Here is a 26,175-nt window from a genome sequence, read left to right on the forward strand (position 1 = left end):
AAAGCATGAGACATCTTTATCTCAAGTATGTCAATCTTAATCCCATTAATCCTCTAAAGCAGAAGATACTGTGCATTTGCACTTGTGTGCAGTGTAGTGTGTGACCTTGCAAGGCATAATATTGGCCATTCAAACAAAGTAAGAGCCTGTGGGAACATTTGTGCAGAACCCCTGACTGAAAAAAATAAGAGAGCTGGAAGTTCACATAGATATTTCTCCCAGCATTTTTTCCAGACCAACAGAAGAAATCACACTACAGGATGTGTAGTACCATATGTGTAGAAACAGAATGTATGAAATGATCTGATTGATTTTAATTTTGCAGTTTACATTTTGGAGAGGTCTTTATGTTTTACTTTTTTCTCATCTTATAAAACACTTTGTTGCGACAGTGAACTGCACTTCTCTGCATGAAATGTTACAGCCTTGTCTGTTACAGCCAATACTTTTTAGGCACCAAAAAGGCACTCTGAAAATCAGGTCACTTCTTTTAGTAGGTATTGCTTGAGGTATTTGACTATAGGCACAGCTTTATTAAAATGTTGACATTGTCTGACTGAAATGAAAAAAGTGCTGAGTTTTAAGAGTTATTTATTTGTCCTTCTCAAGTAAGACACGGACAGAGACCCTTTTTAAAAGTATTACAATTGTTAATAGCCAAGGCAGAGCTTCTAAAGTGTTTCTTTACCCTGCAAATGCTCTTTAACAGTTAAACAGTGCCTTACAGTTTCTCCTACCCCAAATTTTGCAATCAGGGTTTCTTGCCCTTGTGAATGTGATATAAGAAATAAGAACAAATAAGATAAAGGGGAACTGGAGCCAAAATTTCATCTACAAAATCAATTATATACTGAAATTTTACTGTAAACAAACAATAAAAAAATACTTAAAACAATATTTAGGGAAAAAAAGAAACAAACCAGACTTAAATGAATGTGCAAAAAAACACCATGGTCAAACTTTAACTAAAATAGCTTTTTAATCAAATATCCATTACATTGTTGTATTGCAACTTTATATAGGTAGGTAAGGTAGCTTGTACAAGCACTCTGGTTTCCTCAGTGTGTTCTGTGAAATTAGAAGTGTATCTGGGTTGGTATTTTAGTCTGTTCTCTAAACTTGGATGGCTTTTTCACCACAGCCATCCTCTTCTCTTTGGCGCATACAGGGCTTACCCTTAAACCCATAATGTGCAAATGGAAGTTGAGTCACTTTTGTGTTATTTCCATCGGTTTTGCACATGCAGGTGACTTCCAGTGCCCAAACCAGCCAGTGGGTTTGTGGCACTCACTGAGGCTGCTTTGCCCTGGTCTTTGTGTGAACAGCTCAGCTTTCTTTCTCTGCAACTACTGTTCTTTTTAAAAGTGGAAAAGCTACTAAAAACATAATGGTTGTTTCTTAGTGATTGTTGCCTTTACTGATAGGAGCAGAGCTCAAACTGGAAACTTCCAATCATGTCATGTAAATTGAGGGACTAGAGCAATGCATTCAAACCTCATCATGGTACACAGTGTTTGTATGTGTTAATGGAACATTTTGGGGTAAATCCATTGCAACCAGCGTTCCAAAACTGGCCTATTGTATCTAAATAATTTTGAGAAGCTTTGGGATAAAAGGTCTTGTACTTATATGTGAGGTTATTGATAACAGAACTCAGTAATTTCAAAGTAAGGGTTTCCACAGTAACTTTATCTCCTCACTTGTATTGCACCTATAAACTATGGCATTAAATTTAACAGCGTGTCTATTATGTAATAAAACTACAAGTGTTCAGCTTGCCTGAAATATGAGTATCAACATTGTAACTTTATCTCCCCTGACTTTTTCTCTGTTAAAGACACCAACCTTAACAATATGCCAACATAGTTTATTTAGTGCATTAAAGATTAATTCATTAATTAATCGTAATGAGAAAAAGCAAAAACCTTCAATTAAAGCATAATTAATAAAATACTAAACAGATCAAAGTGCATATCCTCTGAGAATTCACAGATTCTCTACATACTCTAACTTTGATATCTAGCAACTTCCTAAAAACTGATTGGACATACACCATTACAGGTTTTAAACTGCTGACTGAAGTCTGAGCATGGCATCAAAATGTCAGCAGAGCTTGATTTTACTAATCCTGTCTTAAATTCTTTTTTGTATGAGTGATCTGAAAAGTCAAGGTTTTGCACTGACAAGCAGAAGCTGTAGGTTCAAAAATGTGTCTGAGAGGTGGTAGGAATATAGATTGTATACTGTTTGATGATGTTCCAGGCCTAGAACTAATGCAAGAGTAAGACCTGAAAAAAATGTTATACTTTCTCTGTCATAAGTGGCTTGGAGAGGAATGTAAATTCTCTGTACTCTTCTATATCAAAAATCAAAACCACTACTGAGTGTTACCTTCATTTTGAAAGCATCAGCTTTCCAGATCTGGTGTCCAGGCATAAACTTAGAAGCCACGGAATGGAAATACCTTTTCTTTTTCCTTTTTTTTTTTTAATGTGGAAAAATGTTAGAGCTGTTCATTCAATACTGTTCTTCCAGTAGATTCTGTTACTGATACTGTTCTGTACTCTTAGTCTTAGTTAAACCTTTCCTAGAAGAATATTTCAACTGTTTTTATGAGTATTCATTCAATAATATCCTATAGATGCACAATTCTGCATCATTCAGTAAGAAAACTGCACTTAGAACTATATTCCTGCCTTAAGGAACTTAGATTATTGGAGCCTAGGAAAATAAATTTTAAAATAAACAGAACAAACAAACAAACAAAAAAAAAAAAAAACCACACACACACAAGAACCCCCAGACCCACAACAACAAACTTTGCATGCTGATGGAAGCTAGGAATTGTAGAGCCATTAACTTAAGGATGGAAATTTACTTTAAAAAGGCACAAGGAAAGAATTAGTTAAATGAAACATGGAGCAATGGATAACAACTAAGTCCTGAGAAGGAAGACTGGAACTTAAGAAATAATATTGATAAAGGTGTGATCTAGAATACATCTCCAGGATTAAATCTTCTGTCCTTTGAGGAAAATACTGAAGGTTCAAGTGGCTTTCAAGGGTGGACTTGAGCAAAAGAGAATGGGGAGAACAGATTGCTTGAGGAAAGAAGGACTGTTTGAGCCTGGCAATTTAAGAAAGGCCCTAAACCATTATGTCAGAAGCAAGAAAAGTAAAATCAATGAAGGAAGAGGGTTGGCAAGGTCTTGGGTTTTGAAATCATCTGGAAACAAAGCAAAGACATGAGCTGTGAATAGTTTAATTAATAAAATAATTAATTATAACTAATAATAAGCCTATATGGGCTTAGGACTGTTAAATATCTTTGTTCCTTTGTATAGCACATTGGATTTATGGTTGCAGTTTATAGCGGTATAGATTGATAAAAGGCCATAAAAAGGCCATAGCATTTATTTTTACTAACAGTAACATTTGAAAGGCCTTGCAGATTCTGGACTTAAACTTATGTTTGCACTGGGAATCAACAGCTAAGCTGTTAGCAAGCATTTCAATCTTTTAGTTTTTGTTTTCTAAACAAACTGACACATGCATGCTCTAGCTGAACTCTGCAATGGGATTCACAAGATCATCAGCTGAAGGTAAATGTTGATGAAGAGCAAACTTCTCATAGAAAAGATTATTCTGGTAGGTGAGAGTATTTGTAAGTTGCAAGACAAGTATAATAACCCAGATTCATGCATCCTATTTAATGTGGCTTGTAAGGTTTTCTCAGCATTATAGCTATGGCTATAACATTAAAAAAAATATAGCTGTGCTTTATAGAGTTGATTCACTGAGAAGAATCAGAGAAGCAGCAAACTAAAAATTCACAACTACTTGAATTTAAGTCTAACACAACATTTGTTTAACTAAGAAATCCTTTTGCAGGTTCATCTTTAGATAAAAATGGCATTTCTGCAAAATAGTTTCAAAGGCCCTGCTCCACTGTATGTTTTTTTGCAGTTACAGGAAAGAGAAGGATGCTGGTTTTTGCATGGTCAGAAGCCCCAGGAGCAGAGGAAGGGAGACAATGAGTGGGATAGAGCACTCTGGTCAGCACAACTGTCCTTTGTTATGTCTCAAAATCTCATGAATGCACATTTCCACAGTTCCAGATTTCCAATACAAAGAAGGGACAGCACTGACTTCAGGTCAAGAGAAGTAATGCGCATCATTAAGAAGAAGAATAAAAAGAAGGAAATAAAGGGTTGTAGGACTCAGACACTCAGACTAACAGAATTCAAAGGGAGGCTCACTGCAAGCTGCAGGTGTGCAGTTGCACCAATTAAGCTATAGAAGCAATAGTAGTAAAATTTCCCACTTGAAAACCTACTTTTGTGATGATTAGTGCATAGTTCCACTAATTTGAAAGGTACCTTGAGACCAAATCGTCCTGGTAAGTGTTCCTGTGTACACTGTCAGAAAAGACTGTCATATAGGGATTCATATTTCAGCTTTTGTGCCTCCTCAAAGATGTTCAACATGTTGAGCTGAACCAAAAATACTCTGATCTGGTTTCTAAAGGCTTTGAATGAAAATACCTGAAAAAACCCAAGATTTTTCCATCCTGGTATTAAACTTAACCAAGCCTTCTATGTCAGCATGTTTGCTAGAAACTTCCCAGATAAGTAATGGAAAATAGCAAAGAACTCCAGAGGTGCTTGTGACTATGCAGGGTGAGAAGTGGGTGCCTGCATTGCAACAGCAACCCATGTTCAAATGAGATTAAGAAAGGGCCTTTGGCCATCAGAGTTTTTCTTATGGCTCTGTTGTGGCTTATCAATAACACCAGGGAGGAGCGAACTAACAGGAGAATTGTGTTTATTGCTTCAGGTTCCTCAAGATGAATGGAGTGGCTACACTCCACGAGGAAAAGATGACGAGATTCCCTGCCGCCGGATGCGCAGTGGCAGCTACATCAAAGCCATGGGGGACGATGACAGTGGAGATTCAGACACAAGTCCGAAGCCATCTCCCAAGATTGCTGCACGGAGAGAGAGTTATCTCAAGGCCACTCAGCCATCCCTTACCGAGCTCACCACCCTCAAGTAAGTTCTGCTGTATCACATACAGCTCTCCATTAAGGCATACATTTTCTATGCTTGTTTCTACTCTTTACCTCTAGCTACCGGTTCAGGAGCATATTTGAGCAAGTGTGTTCAGTCATGCTTATTTTTGCATGGGATTTTCTGAACAAGAATAAATCTAAGAGTGTATTTCAATGTTGTTCTGAAAAGGAACATGCGCTATGAATATGCAAAGTATTTTAGCCTGTTGAGTGAGCATCCAGGTATGTAGAGTAGGTGTGCTCTTTGAATGCTTTGCTAAAATACAGTTTTGGCCTTCAAAAGCTTTGTGTAACTGTGCATTTATATATACTCAATATGTGAAATTAGCCCGAAGATAGTCTTTGCAACTCCAGAGAATCTGACATTTATTCAAAAAGAACAAAGACCATCTGAAAGTAGACAAACCCATATTTTCCACTCAGAATTTCACTGTATTTTGTGGAGAACCAAAAATTGATTTTTAAAAAATACATTTTGAAAGCTTTAGCCAAAAGGAATCATGGGTTTGTGGTTTTTTAAATGTCACTATTTGTTTTTCTTTTATTTGGACCTTTTAAGAAATCCACCCAAATTGTCAGGAAAATGGCACAAATGGACAATTTTGTATTAACATTTCATTTTTTTTTCTAAAATGGAAAGGTCCCTTAAAGCAAGAAAATAAATTATATCCATAAAATAAAATAGTGTGGATTTAAAATCAACAATTGTTTCTGTCTTTTTCAAAGTTCTTAGCTATAAAGAGAATCATAGTTCACTGGACTACAAAAAACCCAATTTTAGTATAACTTGCCTAAGGCTGTAGCTTTAAAATGGGGGGTGGAGTATAAAAGGGATCTCTTATCTCGTCTAGTATCTATGATCAGTGACAAAAGACTCCTTCATTTCCCTCGTTAATTTCTTCTCCTTCCTTGTCCTCCTCTACCCCATTTTTTTCCCAGAGACCTTATCTGAGGAACAGATTTTAGAGAAAACCGTTTGATCCTTGTTAAGAATGTCATGCTCTTGACATCAGTGATGAATAGACCAGCAGAAAAAAAGCAAGCTTACTGCAGATCCCCATAGCAGCCTGCCTGACTTTGTCTCAAGGGAAGCCTGGGATTGCTTCTTCTCTGTCTTTCCATTAGTGTCCGAAGGAGAAAGCAATCTCATTTTCTGCAGGGATTTTCATAATCTAGCTGGCTTTTGCTCAAGGGATCTAGTGATTCCTTTCATCATCCAGAAGACTTTACCACATCCTTTCCTGAGCCAAAACTCCTTCTGTGAGATCAGTTATTGAGACCTCTGCAAGGTGAACATGAATGTTATTTACCACCACAAACTCCATCCAGCCATGCTGCATGCGTGGTCACACTTTCAGGCACAGAGTTTATTCTTTTTGAGTTTTCAGAAGCATGCTTCCCAGAGTTCCACAGTATATGTGAAGCACAATGCATCACAATGAGTGTATTTGCTCTTGGTCATTTCTGTTCTCTGCAGATAGAAGATTTGCAAGAAATATATATTTATGAAAAATCAAAAGTCCTGTGTGTCACTGTTCACCCACGGAGGATGTCAGACCAGAGGTGCCAGCAAGCAGAAGCTTTTAGCTTTAAAGTCATCATAATTCAGCAAAATGCTTGTATAAATACTTAATTTCCTATGTTTTTAAATCCCTTCCTCTTTGGGAAAGCTTTTAGGAATATGCCTAATTTTAAGATGCACTCTGTAAAATTCATGTAAGTTTAGGAGCTGTGCAGAAGTAGGATGTAAATCATAGGGTAGAAGAAGGCAGGGAAAATGGTAAATGGTAGTAAAACAAAAAAAGAGGAGAAAGCATGAACTTTTCTTTTTCGGTGGCATTTCAGCATAAACTGGGATGAAATAGAATTATTTCTTTTAATCTATGCTGATATTTTAAAGAAATATCTGTTCCTGAGAAACCTTTCACTTTCAGAGGCAATTTGTATAGTACAAAATTATGCAGTGCTTTCATTACTTTCTGCTGAACTTGATAATTTCTGCGGGTTTTGTGAGAAACAGCTGAGTGCTTGGTCTGGGAATTGAAGTCTTCTGTTAAGCTAGGTCTTTGTTTGCAGACTTCTTCATACTTTCTTAATAGTGTGACTTGACCTTCACAATGACATTCATTTTTCATCCCATAGCTACCCTGATTACTCTGAGAGTTGCGTTAGAGTTTTGCAGGTATGTTGGATGGGGACTAAACTAGGGCCCCTAACTCACTGAATATAGGTCATCAAGCAATTGTGTGATGTGTGATAACAAGTTATTTCCTTGGCTTGCTGTTGACTTGGATTCAATTTGCACCTGAATGAGAGCTTTGTGGAAATGAGCCAAAGGCTGCTCTAGGCAGCAGGCAGCCTTTTGCTGTAACTAGTGGACCTTTTAGTTGACCTCGAAGGGTGTTATTAACACCCTAAAGCTGAGTGGTATTTCACTCCTTTAATTATGGTTTTTTTTCTGTCCGTGAAGAACAAAGCATGCTGTGAAAGCAGTGTTTCCACAGCAGTAATTGTCAGGGATCTTCCTGATGCACTTCTTTTTGCTACTCCCTTTCTCAGTTTGCTGTATGCAGTCTCTAGTTGGCTGCACTTTCATCTCTGGCAGAGCTAACAACTTAAAACATGTTCTCTTTTGCTTTCTCCGTTGTTTTTGAAGGGATTTTTCACCTTTGGGGACTTTTCCTCTCTGACTCCTTTAAGTCTAATATTGGTCTCACAGCCCACGCTGTTCCTCCCACCTACCTACCTACCATTGCGCCCACTCTTCTGAGAAAGTATTTTCATTATTACCAATGTTTCTTTTTATATAAGGAATAACCTTTGAACAGCACAACTGTGTCATATCTCCTTTACATAATACAAATTTATTTTCCTGGTTTTGCCAAGGATTTTTTCCCTGCCATACCATACAATCTCCCTCCTACAATTTTCCCCTATTGCCATGGTTTCCACGTGGTTACAGCACATGTGTCAAATGCTGTGGTACCATTCTGGATAAAGCACAGCTTGCTGTGATTTTGAAATACACACCTCCGCTGCTGCATTCTCATTATCCTATCAGGAAGTATGCAGATTTTTTTTTTTCTCTGTCTTTACTGGCATTATGCTCTTGGTGTTTAAGCTTTCACAGTCTAGATAAACTGATTCAGCTGGGGAAAAAAAAGACAGTATTTTATTGCCATTCCTAAAAAGTGGCAAAAGTTTATCTTTCACTTCTAAGGAGATTGAAAATGGACTGGTTAGCAAACTTCTAAAGGTGCAGGTGACAGATAGCTGACAATTCTGTTACAGCTGAGCTTGATTCAAGACTTATTCCTTCACTTGTACCTTGTTTATGTTTAGCATGGTTTCTGTTGGGATCAAAAGTATGCAATTACATTGCTGTTCACATGACAGCCTGCCACCTCCAGAAGCCAGTAACTCTTAAATCCATTGGCCAACTATAACCAAGTTTGCTAGAATGACTGAAATCTGAAAGATATGAAGTTCCAGAAGGCTTTATCAAGATCTGTAGCTGGCAAAGAAGGATCTGCAGCCATCCTTTTTGTTCTCTTGAAGGACTGTAGGCAAAGTAGCTGGTGGGTCAGCACAATGTGATGGCAGCATTTTCCCAGCCTAAAAAGATAAAGAATATGGAAGCGATTGGAAAACTCTGTTGAGGACAAGAGGGCTGAGAGATTGATCTTGTCACCACAGGCTTTCTACTTTATTTTCCCCCTTTCCTCTTGTCCACTGTAGGCACACTCACTGCTTAAAATACAGATTCAAGTAATGCTTCTTAACTTGTTATTACTGCTATTGTGGGGACTTCATCCATTTGAATATTCTATTTGGGTTTTGTTTGTTTCTTTCTTTGTTTGTAGGGGGTTTTTGTAACATATTACAGAACTTAATGGTAATTTATTTGTAGACATGGACGTTAGGTTAAATACTATTGCAGAAATTTTCTTTTGAACTGATTTTTGATCACATAAACTTTTTTCTAAGACGAGTTGTACTCTGTGATCACTAGTGAATTGAAAACTTTAATGATCTTAATACTTCGTAGATGCATTTGTAGAATTTATGGAAAAAGAATAGAAGGAATAAGATAAATTAGTTTTTTTTCTTAGCAAATCTTTTTTTCCAAGATATTTTACTATGCAATATTTTTCCAGTCAGCTGTGATTAGGAGAAACTCAATTATAAACACCAAATCCCCTTTGTAATGCACACCAAGTTTCATCACAGGTGATGAAGAGAGTATGTGAGCATATAAGCATTAGACATTTCTCCTTTTTATACCATGGTAAAGGATTTTTCTATAAAATCTCCATCATAGCTGCATCTCCTCCTATGATTTACTGCATAGATGACTTAAACCAAACCATTCCTACCTTTAAAGTTTATCAGTGACATTCCAAAAATAGTATCTCAAAAAAAGGGAAATGTTATTTGTTTACACCCACATTTATATTTTTATGTGCTAATACAGATAGTGTCAGTATTTTCTACTTGTGTATTAATGGGAATCTGGAGACAAAATTGTTTTGAAAGCCAAATCACAATAAATTATGAAGCTCAATTAAGTGGTATAATCTGTCAGCAAGCTTAGTAGCAGTGACAAGAGCAAGGAGAAGGAGGTAGATCTGATGTATACATCCTGAACTCTAACTTTGACAGCACCTCACTGAGAATTGACCAAGTCAGTTCCTGGAGGACAAACCACCAAGCTGGAGTCCACCTATATTAGTAAGCAAATCTTGACAGCATTGCAGCAACAGCTCTGCTAGGACAGCTTGGAAGGAAAATCAAACCATGCCATTGTTACTTAGCTTGAGACATATTTCAAGATAGGAAATCCCCTGGTCTTTGTAAAAGTGATCCTTGGGAAGTGTCTGCACTGATGAAAATGATAAGGGTTGTATGGATAATTTTAGCCTGAAACAGTGCCCAGGCTGTTCTGTCATTTGAGTAAACTGAAGCTGATGTCCTTACGCTACACTTCACCACCATAAGGCACATCATAAATCCTTAGGTAGGAAAACCATCCCAGTCTTGGGAATGAGTGCCTATTTACTTTGAGGTGTTTCTATATTACTATAATATACTCCAAAATATACAGGGGAAAATAGTGCCATATAAACAAAAGCACACTTCTTTTGTATTTTCTTTTTCTTTTTTTTCTTCCTTTTTTTTTTTAATGAGGTGGTGTCCTCATTCTGCTGAAGTGATCTGATCCAGATCACAGAAGGAGAGAAGGGAGAGGTAGTGCAATACCACATTTTCATTATCATGAATATTTTTAGACACATGCAGGGAAACTTGTTAATTTTCTTTCTTGCTGAGTGACTTCCAATTAGGGAACAATGACTTTGCTAATTAGTACAAAAGGAATAAGTCTGATTAATCTTTTACTAGTATTTTACAGTATGTTTTCAGTACAATTGGTGTAATTGTTTCATGTTGCAGTCTCTTTCATTTTTCAAACCTGTATCTAGCAAAGGAATTGTTTCCATGTTCCTTGAGGTGTGTTTTGTTTCTTTTCTTGAACAGGGAGGGTTTTTATTAAATTTTGCATTAAAGAGACAGAAGCATCTCCATGTGCTTTGGACATGCATCCTAAGGAACAGTATTCTGGAACTATTATAGGCTAGGTAGTAACTTTCCCAGTTCAGAGTCACTGATGCGTGATATATTACTTAACTTTTTATGCATACTATTGCAATCCATTCTGTCTTCTCTCTGAAACTAGGGAGAAGCTGTTGGACATATTTCTCACTTTTCAGGCTTGTGTGTCAAGTATGAATAAGTTCAGTGAATAATTTATAAGTCAGAAAAATTTTAAAGGCAAGACAATGAAAAATATATTTATTTTGAGGTACTAGGTGAGAATACTTTGGGAGCCAATGGTTTTCTTGACAGCTGACATTTTTTTTCTGTATATGATATTTAAGGAGGCGAGAATATTGATTTATTGGAGGAACTTAGAGATTGGAGCTTTTAATGAACAGTTGTTAGTGATGGATTTATAAAGCACATTCAGTCAGTTCAGGTTTAGTATCACTGATGGGCATGAGAGAAATTTTGTATAAATATTATTTCTTGTTTCTCTGAGATGAGAAGTGAAAATTTTGCTGTAATCTGTGATGTATTCTATTGTTACTGTCCCACTTGTACTTTTACCTTCACTTGCTGAAATTTGAGGCAATCATACTGTGTAAAATAAACTTGCATTAAAATATCCATAGAATCATAGAACGGTTTGGGTTAGATGGGACATTAAAGATCATCCATTTCCAGCCCCCCCACCATGCACAGGGACACCTTTCACTAGACCAGTTCAGCCAGGCTTTAAACACTTCTAGGAATGTGGCATCCACAGCTTCTCTGGGCAACCTCTTCCCATGTCTCACCACAGGCATAGTTAAGAATTTCTTCCTAATATCTAATCTAATACCTACACTTGTTTTTGTGGTTTTTTTTCCAGTTTGAAGCCATTCCCTCTTGTCCTATCACTACATGCTCTTCTGGTAAAAAAGTCCCTCTCCAGCTCTCCTGTAGGCCCCCTTTAGGGTACTGAAAGGCTGCAATAAGGTCACCCTGGAGGTGACCTCTTCTCCAGGCATAAACATTGGCAAAAAAAAAAAAAAAAGGAAAAAGCCTATAACTTTTCTAGCCAAAATGTGATGGTTTTGGCAATACTGTAGAAAATTTTTGGAAGTCAGTAACCTGTAAAAGAAAAGCAGCAACCTCATTTAGCTGATTGTCTTATTTGCAGTCATGAATATACTTGTCCTGTGTCTAATCATCTGGTTCACCTTTTCACAAGATTTAGCTTTATATGGAACATAGCTACAGATGAAAGTTAGGACTTCCAGCATCCTAGCTTCTCTCAACTAAATCCTGGAAACATTTATACATTTTACAGCAAATTATGCTGATGAATGCAAGGTAGCACTGTTATCTCTTAAGAAGCAAAGCCTATCATTGTACTTAATGTAGCAAAATGGGCACTTCTAGGGCTTGTGTTAAGAAAAACAATTGTAGTTACTGAATCAAAATGTGTTTTTCAGCCATCTCTTCCAGTGTATAGTCTTTACAGAGCCAGCATGCAGGTTTGTCTACAAAACTGGTCTTCTTTATTTTTAGCCCTAGTTCTTCCCACATACTTAAAATGCTGCCTCAGAAAGGGAGTTAATAATGTCCATTGGAGACAGGGAAATAGAAAAGACTGCAAAAGTATACACAGGCTATATGTTATGAAAATGCTTCTAGCAGTAATGATAGTTAAGCGTGGGAGTTGATTGCCAGAAGAAATCACTTCACTGGACATTCTCAAGAAAAGGGTAAGAAATGTCTGTCAGAACAAATTTAGATATTGCTGATCCTGCTTTAGGGTGGAAGGAGGGACCAAATGACCTCTTGAAGACCCTTCCAGACCTATCTTTTTTGGTTCTCTGTCTGTCTTTCTCAGGCTATTGAATACACCCACTATCACTGTTCTTACTTAAAACTCTCCTCGGGACCAAATTATTCCTGAAGGCCTTCTGTGGAACAGTAAATATAGATATCCCACCCACAGCAGTGCTGCACAAATTCTTTCATGTTCTTTAAATGTTATTTCATTGCAAGCATTTTGAAATCGTGTTCCCACCGCTGCCAGCCATGCCATGCTTGACCCTTGGTATGTGATCTCATCCTGTCTGGCTTATTTCGCTGAGGGGAGCTCAGCTGATGTATTGAACCTGCCATGCAGAAGATTCACAGGCATAAAAAGAGACCTGCATTTGCAAAAAAATCAGTCTGGAGTCCTTAATGTTCTGCGTAACAAGACAAACAGGCAAGCAACAATAATTAAGTTAATTATTCATAATAATTTTCTATTCTGGTCAGCTAGAAGTGCAATTATTTTTCACAGTGAAATGGTGGAGCTCTTTCAGATTAAAAATGGAAAAAGTTAAATAGTGTACATTGCTTTAGTTTTAATGTGAAAGTACAAGACAGTGTTTTTGCTGACATGCTTTGGGATCTTCTGTTAACCTGCATCATATTAGGGTGAAAGAAAGAGAGATTAAGACCAAAACTTGTTCTGCCCTTACAAATAAAGGATACTATTTCTATCCAAGTTATATGGATACCCAGTAATTTGTTTCTTCAATTTTCTTGTGCTTGTATTACTGCTAAGATAGCGTAACTTTCAGTTTAATTTAGTAATTCTCTGCTGGCTTGGGTTCAGGGTAAAGAGAGGGAGCATAGGGCAGCAAAGTTTAATAGGTGCCGCAACAAATACTACTTTGCTCCCTGTGACACATGTGAATGAAAGTTCATCTGAAGAGACCTGACTTTTTAAAATCTCTCCTCTAAAGAAGTTATAAATCTTTTTTAGGAGTGTGGAAATGAGAGAAAATCCTTAATTGCTTTTTTTACATCATGCCTGCTTTCTTACCCATTGTATACCACAAGGGCAGAGAACCATCATACAATCACTGTTTAATTTGTTGGTGTGAGGAAAAAAAATGTTGAAAGCACCTTTTGAAGCAGCTACTGAGTTCTTGTGAGATATTTCTGTGGTTCCATCTGCAACTGAGCTACACAGCAATTTCCCATTCCCCTCCAGAAGGGCTGTGCTACCACAACTAGCCTGCACCCAAGCTGCCCAGCAGCTTTGCCTCCAGCAACCCCAGCGACTGCAGAAAGCACTGACTGGTTTTGTCATCCCCAAATGCCAGCAGCCACATCCACAGCACCCAAATCCTTCTCTTCTTCAAGTGATGTTGGGCTGGCAGACATACCTGAGCTGTGCCTGTGCAGCTATGAACTGTGACAGTGATGTATCATGCTGAAGGCAATCTCAGGAGATTTCAGGACTAGTATATAAATCTCTCCTGTTTAATATATGACAATTGCTACAGCAAATCTGTGCTAAGCCTTCATTACTCTATGCTTGAAAGAAAACCTTGAGAAACTACTTTTGGGAGGTAGTCCTCCTAGGGTTAGTCCTAAAAATGTTCACAGTTATTTTTTATTACTTTATCGCATCAGGAGAGTTATAATATAGTCATTTATTAAAACTCTCTCACAATGATCAGTATTTAGTACTGTCTGCATAACAAAAACTGGAAGATGTACTATAATGCCAAATAATACAAGGTTCTTATTTCATTTATTACTTTTCCTCTTTGTTTTACAAAACTTAAAACTGCTACTTTGCTTTCATTGCATTTTAAAAAATAATTTGGTTCTGAAGTTTATATAAATCTCAAAAATAAGGATAAGTACATAATGCAGAAAACTTAGAAACACTCCGGGTGAAATGCTGTCAATGACATCAACTGAATTTTAACTTCATCACATAATAGTTATGTTTGTAGAAGTGATAAATTTCTATTTATAAAAGATGAAATTTTAAGGGAAGACAATTTCTACTTTGAATAGGTCTTTGCTTCTCTATTCTAGCGGGATGTAACCGACTTGTCATTAAACCATCCTCAAGAAGCTGAAATCAAAAAATGTTTGAAATCTCATGAACGCTGGCACTGCCTTGTCAATAACGTCCAATCTAAATCTCTAGCCAAGGATTCCAGCCTTGCACAGGAGTTGTTGGACCCATGTCAGGCATGTGGCTGTAAAAGCTGTGAGACAGCAGGGCTTTGGCAGAGATATGTTGCTCAGACTTGTTTGAAATGCTGGTGAGTCAGGCTGTTCCACTGCAGTTCTTCAGTCATTTTCTGTTGGGTAGGATGTCATTTCTGGCAGAGAGGTAACTCTTCTGTCTATTACTTCCTGTCCTTCAACACTTCCCAGCCCCCTACAGAAAGATCATTTGACTTAGGGCACAAATTAATTGTTGTTTACAAGTTGATGAACAAGTTTGAATTGAGAGGAAGTGGATGATGCCTTATTCATAACTGAGGTGCTACACTGACAGTGGCTGGAATGAATGTCAGCACTATATCAGTATTTCTGTTGCTCCTTTTCTTTTATCTCTCTTTTTTTTTCTTTTTTTTTAAATAAGTAATTCCTTAGTATTCTTATAAACCTCAGGACTTAGCTAAGTGTCCTTTCTCCATTAAAAGAGACAAGACTTGCATGAAGAACAGCACAATTACAGTCACTGTCCCTTCACCCAGTAAACTAATGTCCTATCAACTATTTCTGTATTTCCACCTCCCCACTTCTTATTTGCCTTTTGTTATGAGTTTCACACTTTGAAAATAATCAGTATGTAGCAGCTTCTTCTGCTTCCATTTATTGTAACTCTGATCCTTACACATCCTCCTGCTAGAATTTCATCAGTGTTTATTTGATTACTATTTTTTTCCCTTAGTGCAATTACTAACATCATTCTTATGAGTCTTTCACAGCTCTTTCATCCCACGGTTTCTTGTCCTGACTAGTGCCAGTCTGTTGTTAGCACTCCTGTATCCCTCTCTTTGTGTCCTGTTTCACTGGGAAGGCGTGCAGCTTGTGATGAAAACAGCTCCGTCTCCCTTTGGTTTTGGTGCTCCATTGCTGCCACCATACATGTGGTGGGCAGCTGCACACAGTCACGCTTCAAGCTATCTTTGGAGTGATTTCCTCAGCAACTGGGTGTGCTCCCTGCTGCATTTCTCCAGACAGAAGTTGCTGCAGTGGCAGCCCAGCAGCTGAGGTGCCCTTGTCACTGGCCAGCAGTCAGGTGGTCCTTGCACACTGATCCCTGTGCAAACACACGTGAGCGCCGAGGATTTATCCTATCAGCTCTAATTGTTCCTTCTCCAGGGAAGCTAATCAGATTCGTTATCTCTCTGTGATGACTGCGGTATCCGTCTGAGTGCTTTGCCTCTGGCAGAATATGGACAAGCCCGCATTTTCTACTGAAAATTGCCTGTTATGACTATATTTCTTCCCCTGTTCTTGGAATCAGTATGTCCATATAATGGTACATTTTTATTTAATGCAACTAGTTCCCCTAAGGGCAACAGCCCAAAGAATAATAAAATAATCCATTTGAAGTTTATACAAACAATGAATCACCTGAACAGCTAGCTGTCTCTTCAAAAACAGGGCTGTAGTTTTACACTGATGTTGTAGAGATTCTTCTTTTGAATATGTTTCCAGATTATGTATTTTATTTTATATAAGTCCTTTAAACCAGGTACAAAATAGAGAATAATAAATAATACATAGAGGAAGGTTTGGGGTTTTTTTTTAAGAAGTATGTTTAATGAAAAGGATGAAATAAAACTGGCATGTAAAGTAAAACTTAGAACTCTGATTTTAAATTTTTTGAAATTTATTTGCAACCCTCTTTTACAACATTTTCAGCTATCCATTTTTTAAAAAAAATCTAAACACTTCTTATAATATTTATATTTCTAGAGGAAGTAAAATTAATCTTGTTTAGTAGGCAGACACAAGTAAAAGTTTACTTCTGGGTTGAATGCCACAGTTTATTTTGTGCTATCCTATACATCACAGTTACTCCCCCAATGCCTCTATGATGGGCAGCACTGAAGTCAGCCAGTATGGGAAGGTTAAATGTGATCCAGGTTAGATCTGAGATGAATGTAAATATCTTGCCCTTCTCCTGGGGCTACCCACTGCCCCCAGTTAAAGGCGTGACATATCCTTTGGGATGGCATTGTGCTCCTTTGGGAGCTGTGTACCATGAAATCAACACTCTAGTTTTTCTCCCTAAGGCGTGAGACTTAACAAGAATAAGACACGTTAAAATGGTTCTTGACTGTTTCTTTGATATTCCTTGGGAATACTATGCAATTGGGATCTGGGTCCTCACTGCTGGATTCTACAGTGGGTTGTTTACAAATCTCAAATGAAGCATTTTAAAATCCGTTCTATTGAGGTTTTTTTCTTCCCTGGACAAAGTTGATAAAAGGTTTTAAATGTCTGCCTCCTACCCTACACAATGGGATGCTAACTTCTGCCATGAATTAATTAAGCTGCTTGTTAAAAAAACATTATCTTGCCACTCTTCTTCCAAGTCCTTTTGAATTCAGACAAATTTAACTGCTTTCTTTTCCATAAAAATGATACACTAAGGTTAATTATAGTTCAGGAGCACTCTAAGGTATGATTTTGCTGCATGGTGTTTCTCAGGTCGAAAAGGAGCCTGAGGGGTGCACCTGGAACAAGAGCCTGGCTTGAATTGCTCCCCTAGAGAAGGGGCGGATCAGCTGAGCAATTAAAATGAAGGACTGAAATGGCAAAGCTCTCAGGGGTCGTGCCCCTTTCTCTGCCAGAGGGGTGCTGTGCCTCCATGGCAGGAGGCTGTGCCCTCGGGAGCAGGGGATGAGGACATCCCACTGGAGGACATCCCACTGCTGCTGTTCCCTGGCACGGCTATCCCTGTGCCTCCAGCTCTGGGCAGAAGGGGACGATGGCACTCACCTCCTGTACAGCAGGCTGTCACGAGGATCGATTCATTACACTTAGTGCGACAATTAGACAATTAGAGAACCTTCTAAAGAGGCTGTGGAGATGGTGTACAGCCAGTTTTAGTCATCGTCCCCTTGGCTACTGTTTGGTGCTCCCATAGAGAGGCTTGTGGCAGCATTTCCTGGTGCTCACTGAGATGTCTGGGAAGAGCCCCACCATACTGCTGTGAGCAGTGAGGCACAGCACGGAGAGAAGAACTTCCATCATCCTCATGCTTCCCTGCCAGAGGAAGAACTGCAGAGGCTGGCAAGGCCCCACCAAGGAATAAAAGGGTCAGTTCTTGTAGCTCCTCCTCAGCCGTGCCTCCCTTCTCTCCTTCCACCTGCTGCACATCTTTGTACTCCCTGTGCCATGTGAAAGCCCAGAGGGTAGCAAGCTACTCCCAGCGCTAAGTAATGTTACATTTTGCTGTGTCTGTTGAAATTCATAGGTCTGATCTTTTCCTAACTGGACAGACCTCCCCATCTCTCACCACTATGCAGCCCACACCACTGCTAACATATGTCCTAGAGGTGGTTCAGATATTCTCACAGATGCCCTTCAGCTCACTGTACATCTCCTCTTCCCTCCTCAACCTGCCCACGTACGCTCACGCACAGCTTCCCACTCACTTCTCTATAAATTTTCTTTGTATTTGTGACTCTTCACACTATAACAGAAGGGAATCTTAAAATGCCTTTTTTTCCTTTTTTTTTTTCTTTTCCATAGGGAAGGCTTTAGAGCTAGGAAAAGCTATTTTAGTACTTTTCAGAGCCTGAGCTGCCATGGTGTGTGCTGCAGAGAAGCAAGTACACCACACACTGAAAATCAGAGTCTGGTTTAGTGGAGGGGGTTCCCACTGTATGCTCTGTGTGTGACTATTCCTGGAAAACCCGTGAATTTTCTGATGAAAAGCCATTTGGAAGGCTGTGGGAAAGATTTGTCTCTGACATATTGTCTCCTGCTTTCTCTTCTTTGAAGAGGGTAGACTGCAGCACCCATGGTTCTACACTGATGGCAGCCTAATTATCTAACATGAGCCAGGTACAGTAAAACCCACAAGGGTAGAGGAGGAGAAGTTTTCACTTACATCCCAAACTGTTAGTGCACTCAAAACTAGATTATCCGTGAGCTTTCCACAGTCTTTTAATGAAAAAGCTTTTTCTGCTTAGTTTAAGCTTGGCTTTTTCCTGCTTGGAAAGACAGAACTGGGCCTGCTAACTTAGCAGAATTTGTCTAAGTTGAGGAAAAAGATCTTTTTTCAGACTTTTCCATTAACAGACCTCTAGCAAAACTCTTAAGATTTGTCCTGCTAAACATCTAGCAATTACCTATCTCGTTAACTACTTGCTTTTCTTCAGATAAAAACAGCTTTTTAATTTTACTTAGCATTTTCCTGTTACTGAATATCTTCTTATCAGTGAATAGGGAATAGTTCTACACACAAAACCCTGCTTCACATATCCAAATTGCTTCCTTCCTGCTATAAATGGATGTTTAGCATAGTAATCTGGAGTGAAAGGCAAAAGATTAGCAATGCAGCTACTGAGAGTGTGTTATTGTGTTGGGCTTTTCTTCGGTTTCTACTTTCAAATAGCTTTATTCCTAAAGAATATGAAAGTTACATTTTTAGCAACTTGCTGGTTTCTGTACAGAAGAAAAATACCTTTTTCAAATGCAGTACTGACCTGCCCTTTCTAGTCACCAAGAAAAATATTTTGAATCACAAAAGGCACGTAAAAAAGCTTTCAATCCTACAATTTTTGTTAATGATATCCTGAATGCCATGAAATTAAATTGCTCCATGAATCCTAATTAATTGAAAATCAGGTCTGCAATTCATATGGGCTGTAAATAGCAGAATATATTCCTAAGGAGACATGAAGATCCTCTTTTTATATGTTTTCTGTTTCTTGAGCCCTGGAACTGTGTGTTTGTGTGCTTTCTTCACCAACTGTGAAAGCTCAATATTTTTTTCCTTTAACTGGAAAGTTTTGCAAGCCTCATGAGATGAGCTTTAAAAAACCATAATGAATTGTGGAAGGATAAGAAATAGCAGCCACTGGCAGCACTAGATCGTTCCTCCCTCTAGTGGCTGGCTGGCTCCAGTGACAGTAAATGGAGCTCTTTCTTAAGAATTATTCCCTTAGTTTAGCTACTGTGAAGTTATTTTTTCAGACTAGCATCCTCCAGCCCCTTGCTTGCTGGGTAATCCATGGTGCCTCCGTGTGCACATCCGTGACTGTGTTATATTACCAAACTTTCAGTTTTTCAAGGTCACCTCTACAGTGTTCTCAAGCTTTTTCAATCCCTTCTGTACATTTTATTATATGATTCCCAGTAGCAGTCAGGTAAAGAAGGTTGACCCAGTTCTACTGCATTTCTGTGATCCAACAAGGTGATTTATCACAGCTGATCTCTGATGTATACTTAATTGAAAAAGTGACAAATTTGAAGCAGCTTAGTTTGTCCAGTCATGGTGCAATACTGTGCTTAGACAGTGAGCAGGAGACCAGTGCTTCTTCCATCTCCTTGGATGTGTCAGTGCATGCCCATACAACAGCAGGCAGCTCAGGTGTGTTCATGTCATTAACAACTGACCCATCCCTTTCTGGATAGTTCCAGAAGCTGTAAAGCTACTGCAGAGGTGAAATGCTCAACCTAATTTTGCTTAGCTTCAATCCCCATATATACTTAGTTGGAGGGACAGAATTCAATGGATTGACAAATTGGCCCTTGCCTGACACACCACAAGAGAAACCAGAGTCCTAGGACACTGAGTAGCCCTTCGAAAGTGGCATCCCACCTGCACATGCAGACATACTGCTGTTCAAACATCATCACACAGGTCTCTGCCCTGGTGATGCTGACAATAAAAATGGATCAAAGTTATCATAATGTTGTTGTTTCCCTAATAAAGGTGACAGAGCAGTAAAAATACCTGCTCTATGTACAACAGCCGTTTAAGGAAGAGGTCATCTGAGGAAGAGGGTACTTTAACAAAGTTAAATTAAGTAAGTTCAGGGAAAAATTCTATCCCTTCTCATAAGAGTTGTGGGGCTTTAGAAAGTAATGCAGGTTTCATTACAATTTACTTTAAATTGACATTTTAGGCATTAAACTTTTCAATAGGTTACTGAAGTTTTACTAGGCTGGAGACCTTTTCAAGCAGTTCTGTTGTACCTTAGCAAAACCATTGACTTGAGATGATATAATATCTATACCAATCACCATTCATAGTCAATCATGGTTTTAATCAGAAAATTTACTTCTTCTCAAGTACCTTTTAACCATCACTCCCAACATTCTTTAGTCTTGATTAACCAGGTATTCTACTTTATATACAATATCAGTCTCTGGGGCTGAAGATTACTATTTCAGTTGTTCTGTTACCTTAGCTTCCAGTAATACAATGAAAGTTTGGTGCTGCTGTTCATTTCCATCCAAGAAGCTCAGTTATGTTTGCTGACTTTAGTTCAGCATCACAAAGCCACCCACAGCCACAGAGGGGCTGTAGGGAAGTATTGACACACCTGTATTCTGAGACTATGACTTTTCCTCCAGGTCAAAAAGCAAATTTCAGTCCACACTGAAATCTGAACCCATGAACCACCAGTCAATTGCCTGTAGTTTTAAATGTCAGTAGAATATATTTATCCAGAAAAATTTAGAGGGCTTTTTGGGAACTGTTTTTTTCTTGTGTTGGGGTATTTTTCTGTTATGGTGTTTTAATCAAAAGCATAGATATCCAAGTGTTTTCATCTTCTGAGCAGAACCAAAGGCCATCTTCAGCTTCACCCTGTATCCTTCACCATAATATACCATGTATATTATGTTCTGAAGAGGGATTGTTTACTTAACTCAATTACCAAGTGTTTGTCTGTTTTGTGGTTTAGATGGGATACAGAGCACACTATAAATCAGTAAGGAACTAGCTTTATCCCCTTCAATGCAAACACAGACATTTGTGCTTTTCTAAAATTTTTTTTGCTTTAATTACAAGTATGGAAATTAAATTCAAACAAATATTTGGAAATACATAAGAATGCCTACTGCTACAGGTCAAGAAACCACCTGACTTCCTCAGGAGTTAAGGCTTTCTTCTTTTAAAATGAGTTGCACAATCCTTTTGAAGTTCCACAACGCTGAAGGGCATCCACTCTTTGGAAATATTTTTTACATTCTCATTGCCCCAATCTGAATCTTTGTACTTGATACTGCCAATGTGATGAATGACATGACAACTGGTTGTCCATTCCTTTACTAACAGACCCAAATAAATGTTTCAGAGTATTTCTGGTTCAGGGGATCAAAAAATACCTGCTTTAAAGAACTGAAGGGGAAAAAAAGTCCCTTTCAGTCCCAAGCAGGATTTTGCATTATTATGCAGATTCCTTAAGACATTTATTTCTTTGGTTCTCTCATGCTCAAAAATAAAATTAGTTTGACTTTATCTAGGATTTATTCTGTACAAATTTGGCCCAACAACAGCCTCTAACACAGAAAGCATATGTTGGGGGTTTTTTATAAGGACAAGAAGAAATCTAAAAATGTGTGTTAAGCATAATTTCACATCTTTTCAAGAAACTTCTATTTATCAGAAGATTTTCATAATGGATATTGACTTCAGACTTCCACCTTGAGATATTTAGTGCTTTGGCCCTGTTTATAAGAGCACTGGCAACATAACTTGCCCAGACCACTATATATATATACCTGAAATAGATTATCACCTTATGTTGTATCTCAGTACAGCAAACAGGTCCTTTTGTAATTACTGCAGAACAAAACTGGAAGCAATTTATGATGGAAAAAGGGAATATTAAAATACATATGAATAGCCGGGGGTTTGGAATTAGCTGGGTTTGTTTTGAGGAATTTCTTTTGATGTAAAAGCATCTGAAGGGAAAGTGATAGCTTCTCCTTTTCCTCCAAGGAATAGCTGTGCTAAAGTTACACGGTGAGAAATTCTCCCTGCTCCTGGGGTATTGCTTTTGCTTTGTAAAATCAGTAAGAAAAGGGAAAATCCCTCAGAGCAACAGACTTCTGCCTGATCAGTAAAGAATTTTCCAGAAACCCTACTGCATACCATCATTTTTTATATTACTTGCAATCCAGACATTACTTTCAATAAAAACATGATTAAAAGTTACTATTTCTAGCTTCTTTGGTATGACAAGTGAAATTGCAGGGTTTTATCTCAGTCAGTTTCCCCAAAAATCTTTGCTTTTTTTATCAGGAGGAGACAGCTGCAAGTCATATGTGAGCTCCAACCTGTATTTATTCAGACATATCTCAAGAAAATGGCTGTAGAGTTATCCAGGATAACTTTGCTCTATCCTATCACACCCCCACCCCAACCCCTGTGCCTCAGGAGTAGCTGGATCCTATCTCAAGTCACCATCTTCCAGGTGTCTGCAGAGAAACAAAACATATTAAGTGAGAAGTACTTGCTTATAAAAGAAGAAAAGGCAGGCTTCTCTTCAGGCATTTTAAACTTGTGTTCTTCAAACACAAACCAGCTAAAATAGATAATACTGAAGTAGCCACTTGATAAGAGTGCTTCTGTGATATTTCAAAATAACCCCATCAAGAGAGAAGAGAAAATCCATGTTCATTCACCACCAGCACCTACTACACTGCAGGTCAACAATTTGCAAGTGTTATCAAGAAATAATGTGTGCCCACAATGGGTGAGACACTCACAGCATTTGTTAGGTAACATGCATAGCCTTGTGTTGAATCTTGCTGCCTCCAATTTTCATTTGGACATAGGGCTGTTACTCAGAGAAGCTCACCCCCTTAGCTTAGTTGGATTTGGGATTATTCCCTTCTCCTGGCAGAGTTACTAGCCTACCCTTCTCATTGCTTTAAAATGTGCTTGCTTTTCCATTTCTCCAGTAGTTTGGCTTGTGTTGCACATCTGTACAGATGGTGTTGAATCTGCTGCTTTTGCTTTTTTTTGTTTCCCTTTACTAGGTAGCCAAAAGTTTTGAACTGGCAGAATACTGAATAGGAAGTGAAAAATTGCTGCATATGTAAAATAAAATTTTTGGAAAATGCAGGTGGCTTTTTATGTACGTGAAGGTTTTAGAGTAATGTTGTTGACTTGCAAAACTAAGATATTTCCCTAATCTCACTGAGAGCTGTTTATGCAGATCTAATCTGGATATTTGGCAATGTCTTTCTGAAGGAGGTGACTCAAATGCAGATATGTGACAGGGCTTGCAGGCACATGGCCATGCAGTGTGTGGGTGATCATTGCCTGGTTTCCAGTCCAAGAGGACCTGTGGAGTTGAAGACACTGAAAGCTCAAAATACATTGCAAGTTTTCAGTGACATTCACCACAGCAAATACTTTTTTTAGTATTTACCTAGAAAACATTATTTGTAGATAAATACTACCCAATATTGTAACACGGAGTAGCACGGGAGGGCCTTTCAGTTATGGGAAGTCTGCCCAGAAGATGCCTTTTAGGGAGCTGGAGCTCCATCCTCCCACTCCCGGGAGCATGCCAGAGCTCCTGCATAAATCATGGTGCTAAGCAGGCAGAGCTGGGTGTGCTGCCAGCACAGCACACAGCCAGGTGACATTCCTGAAAAGTAACTGCTTTCCTCTTGCGGTTTGGCAGAGATCTGTAACTCTTTGGTGTTCCCACTGGCAGAATTAATCAAACTTTTAACATGTGAATGGGGGAGACCTGAAAATTTAGCTAAGCAGGTGAGGTCCGAGCTTGTGGAGACTGTGATTGTACAAGGACTGCAATGGGGAATATCTTCTTTATATTCTTTAGGCCTTCCAGTACCTAAAGGGAGTCTACAAGAGAGCTGGAGAGGGACATTTTAGCAGGGCATGTAGTGATGGGACAAGGGGGAATTCCTGAATTGCTAAAATAAGAATTTCATCTGAGCAGACTGCAGATGACTTCTGAGTCTCACTAGTGAGAAGAGGTGGTGCTGGAGTAACCAAGAATGGAAAGTGATGTGTAATCAGGTGGATATGTCTGGCCATGATGAGGAGAGCTGAAGGAGTAGATTCTGCAGGAAGGAGGGTATAACTTTTGTGCTGGCAAAGAGTTCATCAAAGCAGTGGTGGAAGGCTTCATTCTCACCCCAGCAAGGTCCAAAGGGCTCCAGGCAAGGCTGTGAGTATGGCTGACCTGCTCAGGCCCTCAGGCAGTCTGCATTCTCAGCCCATTGTATCTGATGCAAGGCAAAACCTTTTCCAACTTGGGTAAATACATTTCTCTGTTCTGAACAGGACTGGTTCCTGGGATCATTAGTGCCCACTCAAAAGAGAGCTGTGCTGAAAAAGGCAAGAGCCTTTGTGGAGCATTTGGTCTAGGCTCAGACAAACTGCCTCCAGCAAAACCCCTTTGAGCATGTACCCAGCGAGATTGGCAGTAGGGGACATTAAGGCCTATAGCTTTCCTCAAAGGGTCTTCTGGGAGAACTATTCTTCTCAAGCTGGCTGCTCCTAACCCTGCTTCTTTTGACATGATAGGGTGGATTTGTCTTCTAGTGAAAACAAAAAAATGGTTTTACACAGAAGCAGGTTACCCTGGCATCACTGGGTTGAGCTGGTTCATCTGAGTGGAACTATTTCTACCTTTCAGAATCTCTTCTCTCTCTCCAGGATGGAAGAAAAGAGTGCTCACAGCTATACCCACGCACACACACACATGGCAATCAGAACCAGCATGTAGACCAGATTTCTTATTAAAGAGAATTGTATAATGTCTGTCTGCATCATCTTCCATCTGCTTTTCTTGCCAACTCAATTGCATATGTGCCATTTTTGTACTGTGCACTATTCTTTCACCATGTCTATCTAGAATGCAAGGACAAAGTACAGTATGTCAAAGACAAGGGAAATGTTCTTTAAATACATTACCCAGTGGTATTTTTTGGTTGTACAAAGCACCTGAGAGGATCTTTGAGATAAAAGGGAAGATGTGTTATAATGTATATGTGAACTTTTTATTCAGTAGTCATCTTTGTTTGATAATATTTTAATAACTAACGATTGCTCATGAAATAAATTCATGCAACCTCAATACCTCCACATCCTAAAAAGAAGAAAAAAACCCCAAAGCTTCTGTGTCCTTTGAGAGGAAAGCAGGATTGTAACAAAAGCACAAAGTGGTCCCATGGTTGATTCTGAAGCTGGCAGTAGTCAGATGTGGAGGGTTTTAAAAGGGACTGGTCTTTTTAGAAACATTTTCTACTATAAAACATCAATCCAATTCCTGCTGCCCTCAAACAAACAGAAGCTCTCTGGCAGGACACCATGTGCTCACTCAAAAACTGCACAACAGCTGGAGATACAGATGCATAACACCAAATTGTGGGGGCTTTTAGATTGTTTTTTTTTTCCTTTTTTTCTTTCTTCTGTTTCCCAAGAGAATCTAAAAAATCAGATAGAGACAAATGCACCATACTGCAATTTCCGCCTCTTAGAATGGGAAAAGCTCTGTGTCACAGGCATGTCCATGCAATCTTGTGGTATGTGTTGATTGCTCCATGCAACAAGGACAATTTCTGATCTGGTAGTAGAAGCAGAAGGAAGAAATGCCATTCTTGTGTCAATGACATTGTTTTGCTCTTCAGCAGATAAGCTTTTTCTGGGTATATCCGAGTTTTAGAATTTTCTTTCTCACACCTGACCTTTTAGCAGGGTCTTGACTTAAAGAGAGGTTTTATTGG

General features: G+C 38.7%; 1 protein-coding gene across 4 annotated transcripts in view; it reads left to right on the plus strand.

Moving 5' to 3' along the window:
* DLGAP1 (DLG associated protein 1) overlaps window positions 1-26,175 on the plus strand; it is a 132,033-nt gene that overhangs the window by 10,202 nt on the left and 95,656 nt on the right. For all 4 annotated transcript variants that reach the window (XM_062501043.1, XM_062501051.1, XM_062501025.1 and 1 more), the window contains exon 2: window positions 4,836-5,050. In XM_062501043.1, the coding sequence (XP_062357027.1) occupies window positions 4,836-5,050 (215 nt within the window). The remainder of the gene's footprint in view (window positions 1-4,835; window positions 5,051-26,175) is intronic.

This window comes from Cinclus cinclus, chromosome 1, assembly GCF_963662255.1.
Source record: "Cinclus cinclus chromosome 1, bCinCin1.1, whole genome shotgun sequence".
Classification (NCBI taxonomy): domain Eukaryota; kingdom Metazoa; phylum Chordata; class Aves; order Passeriformes; family Cinclidae; genus Cinclus; species Cinclus cinclus.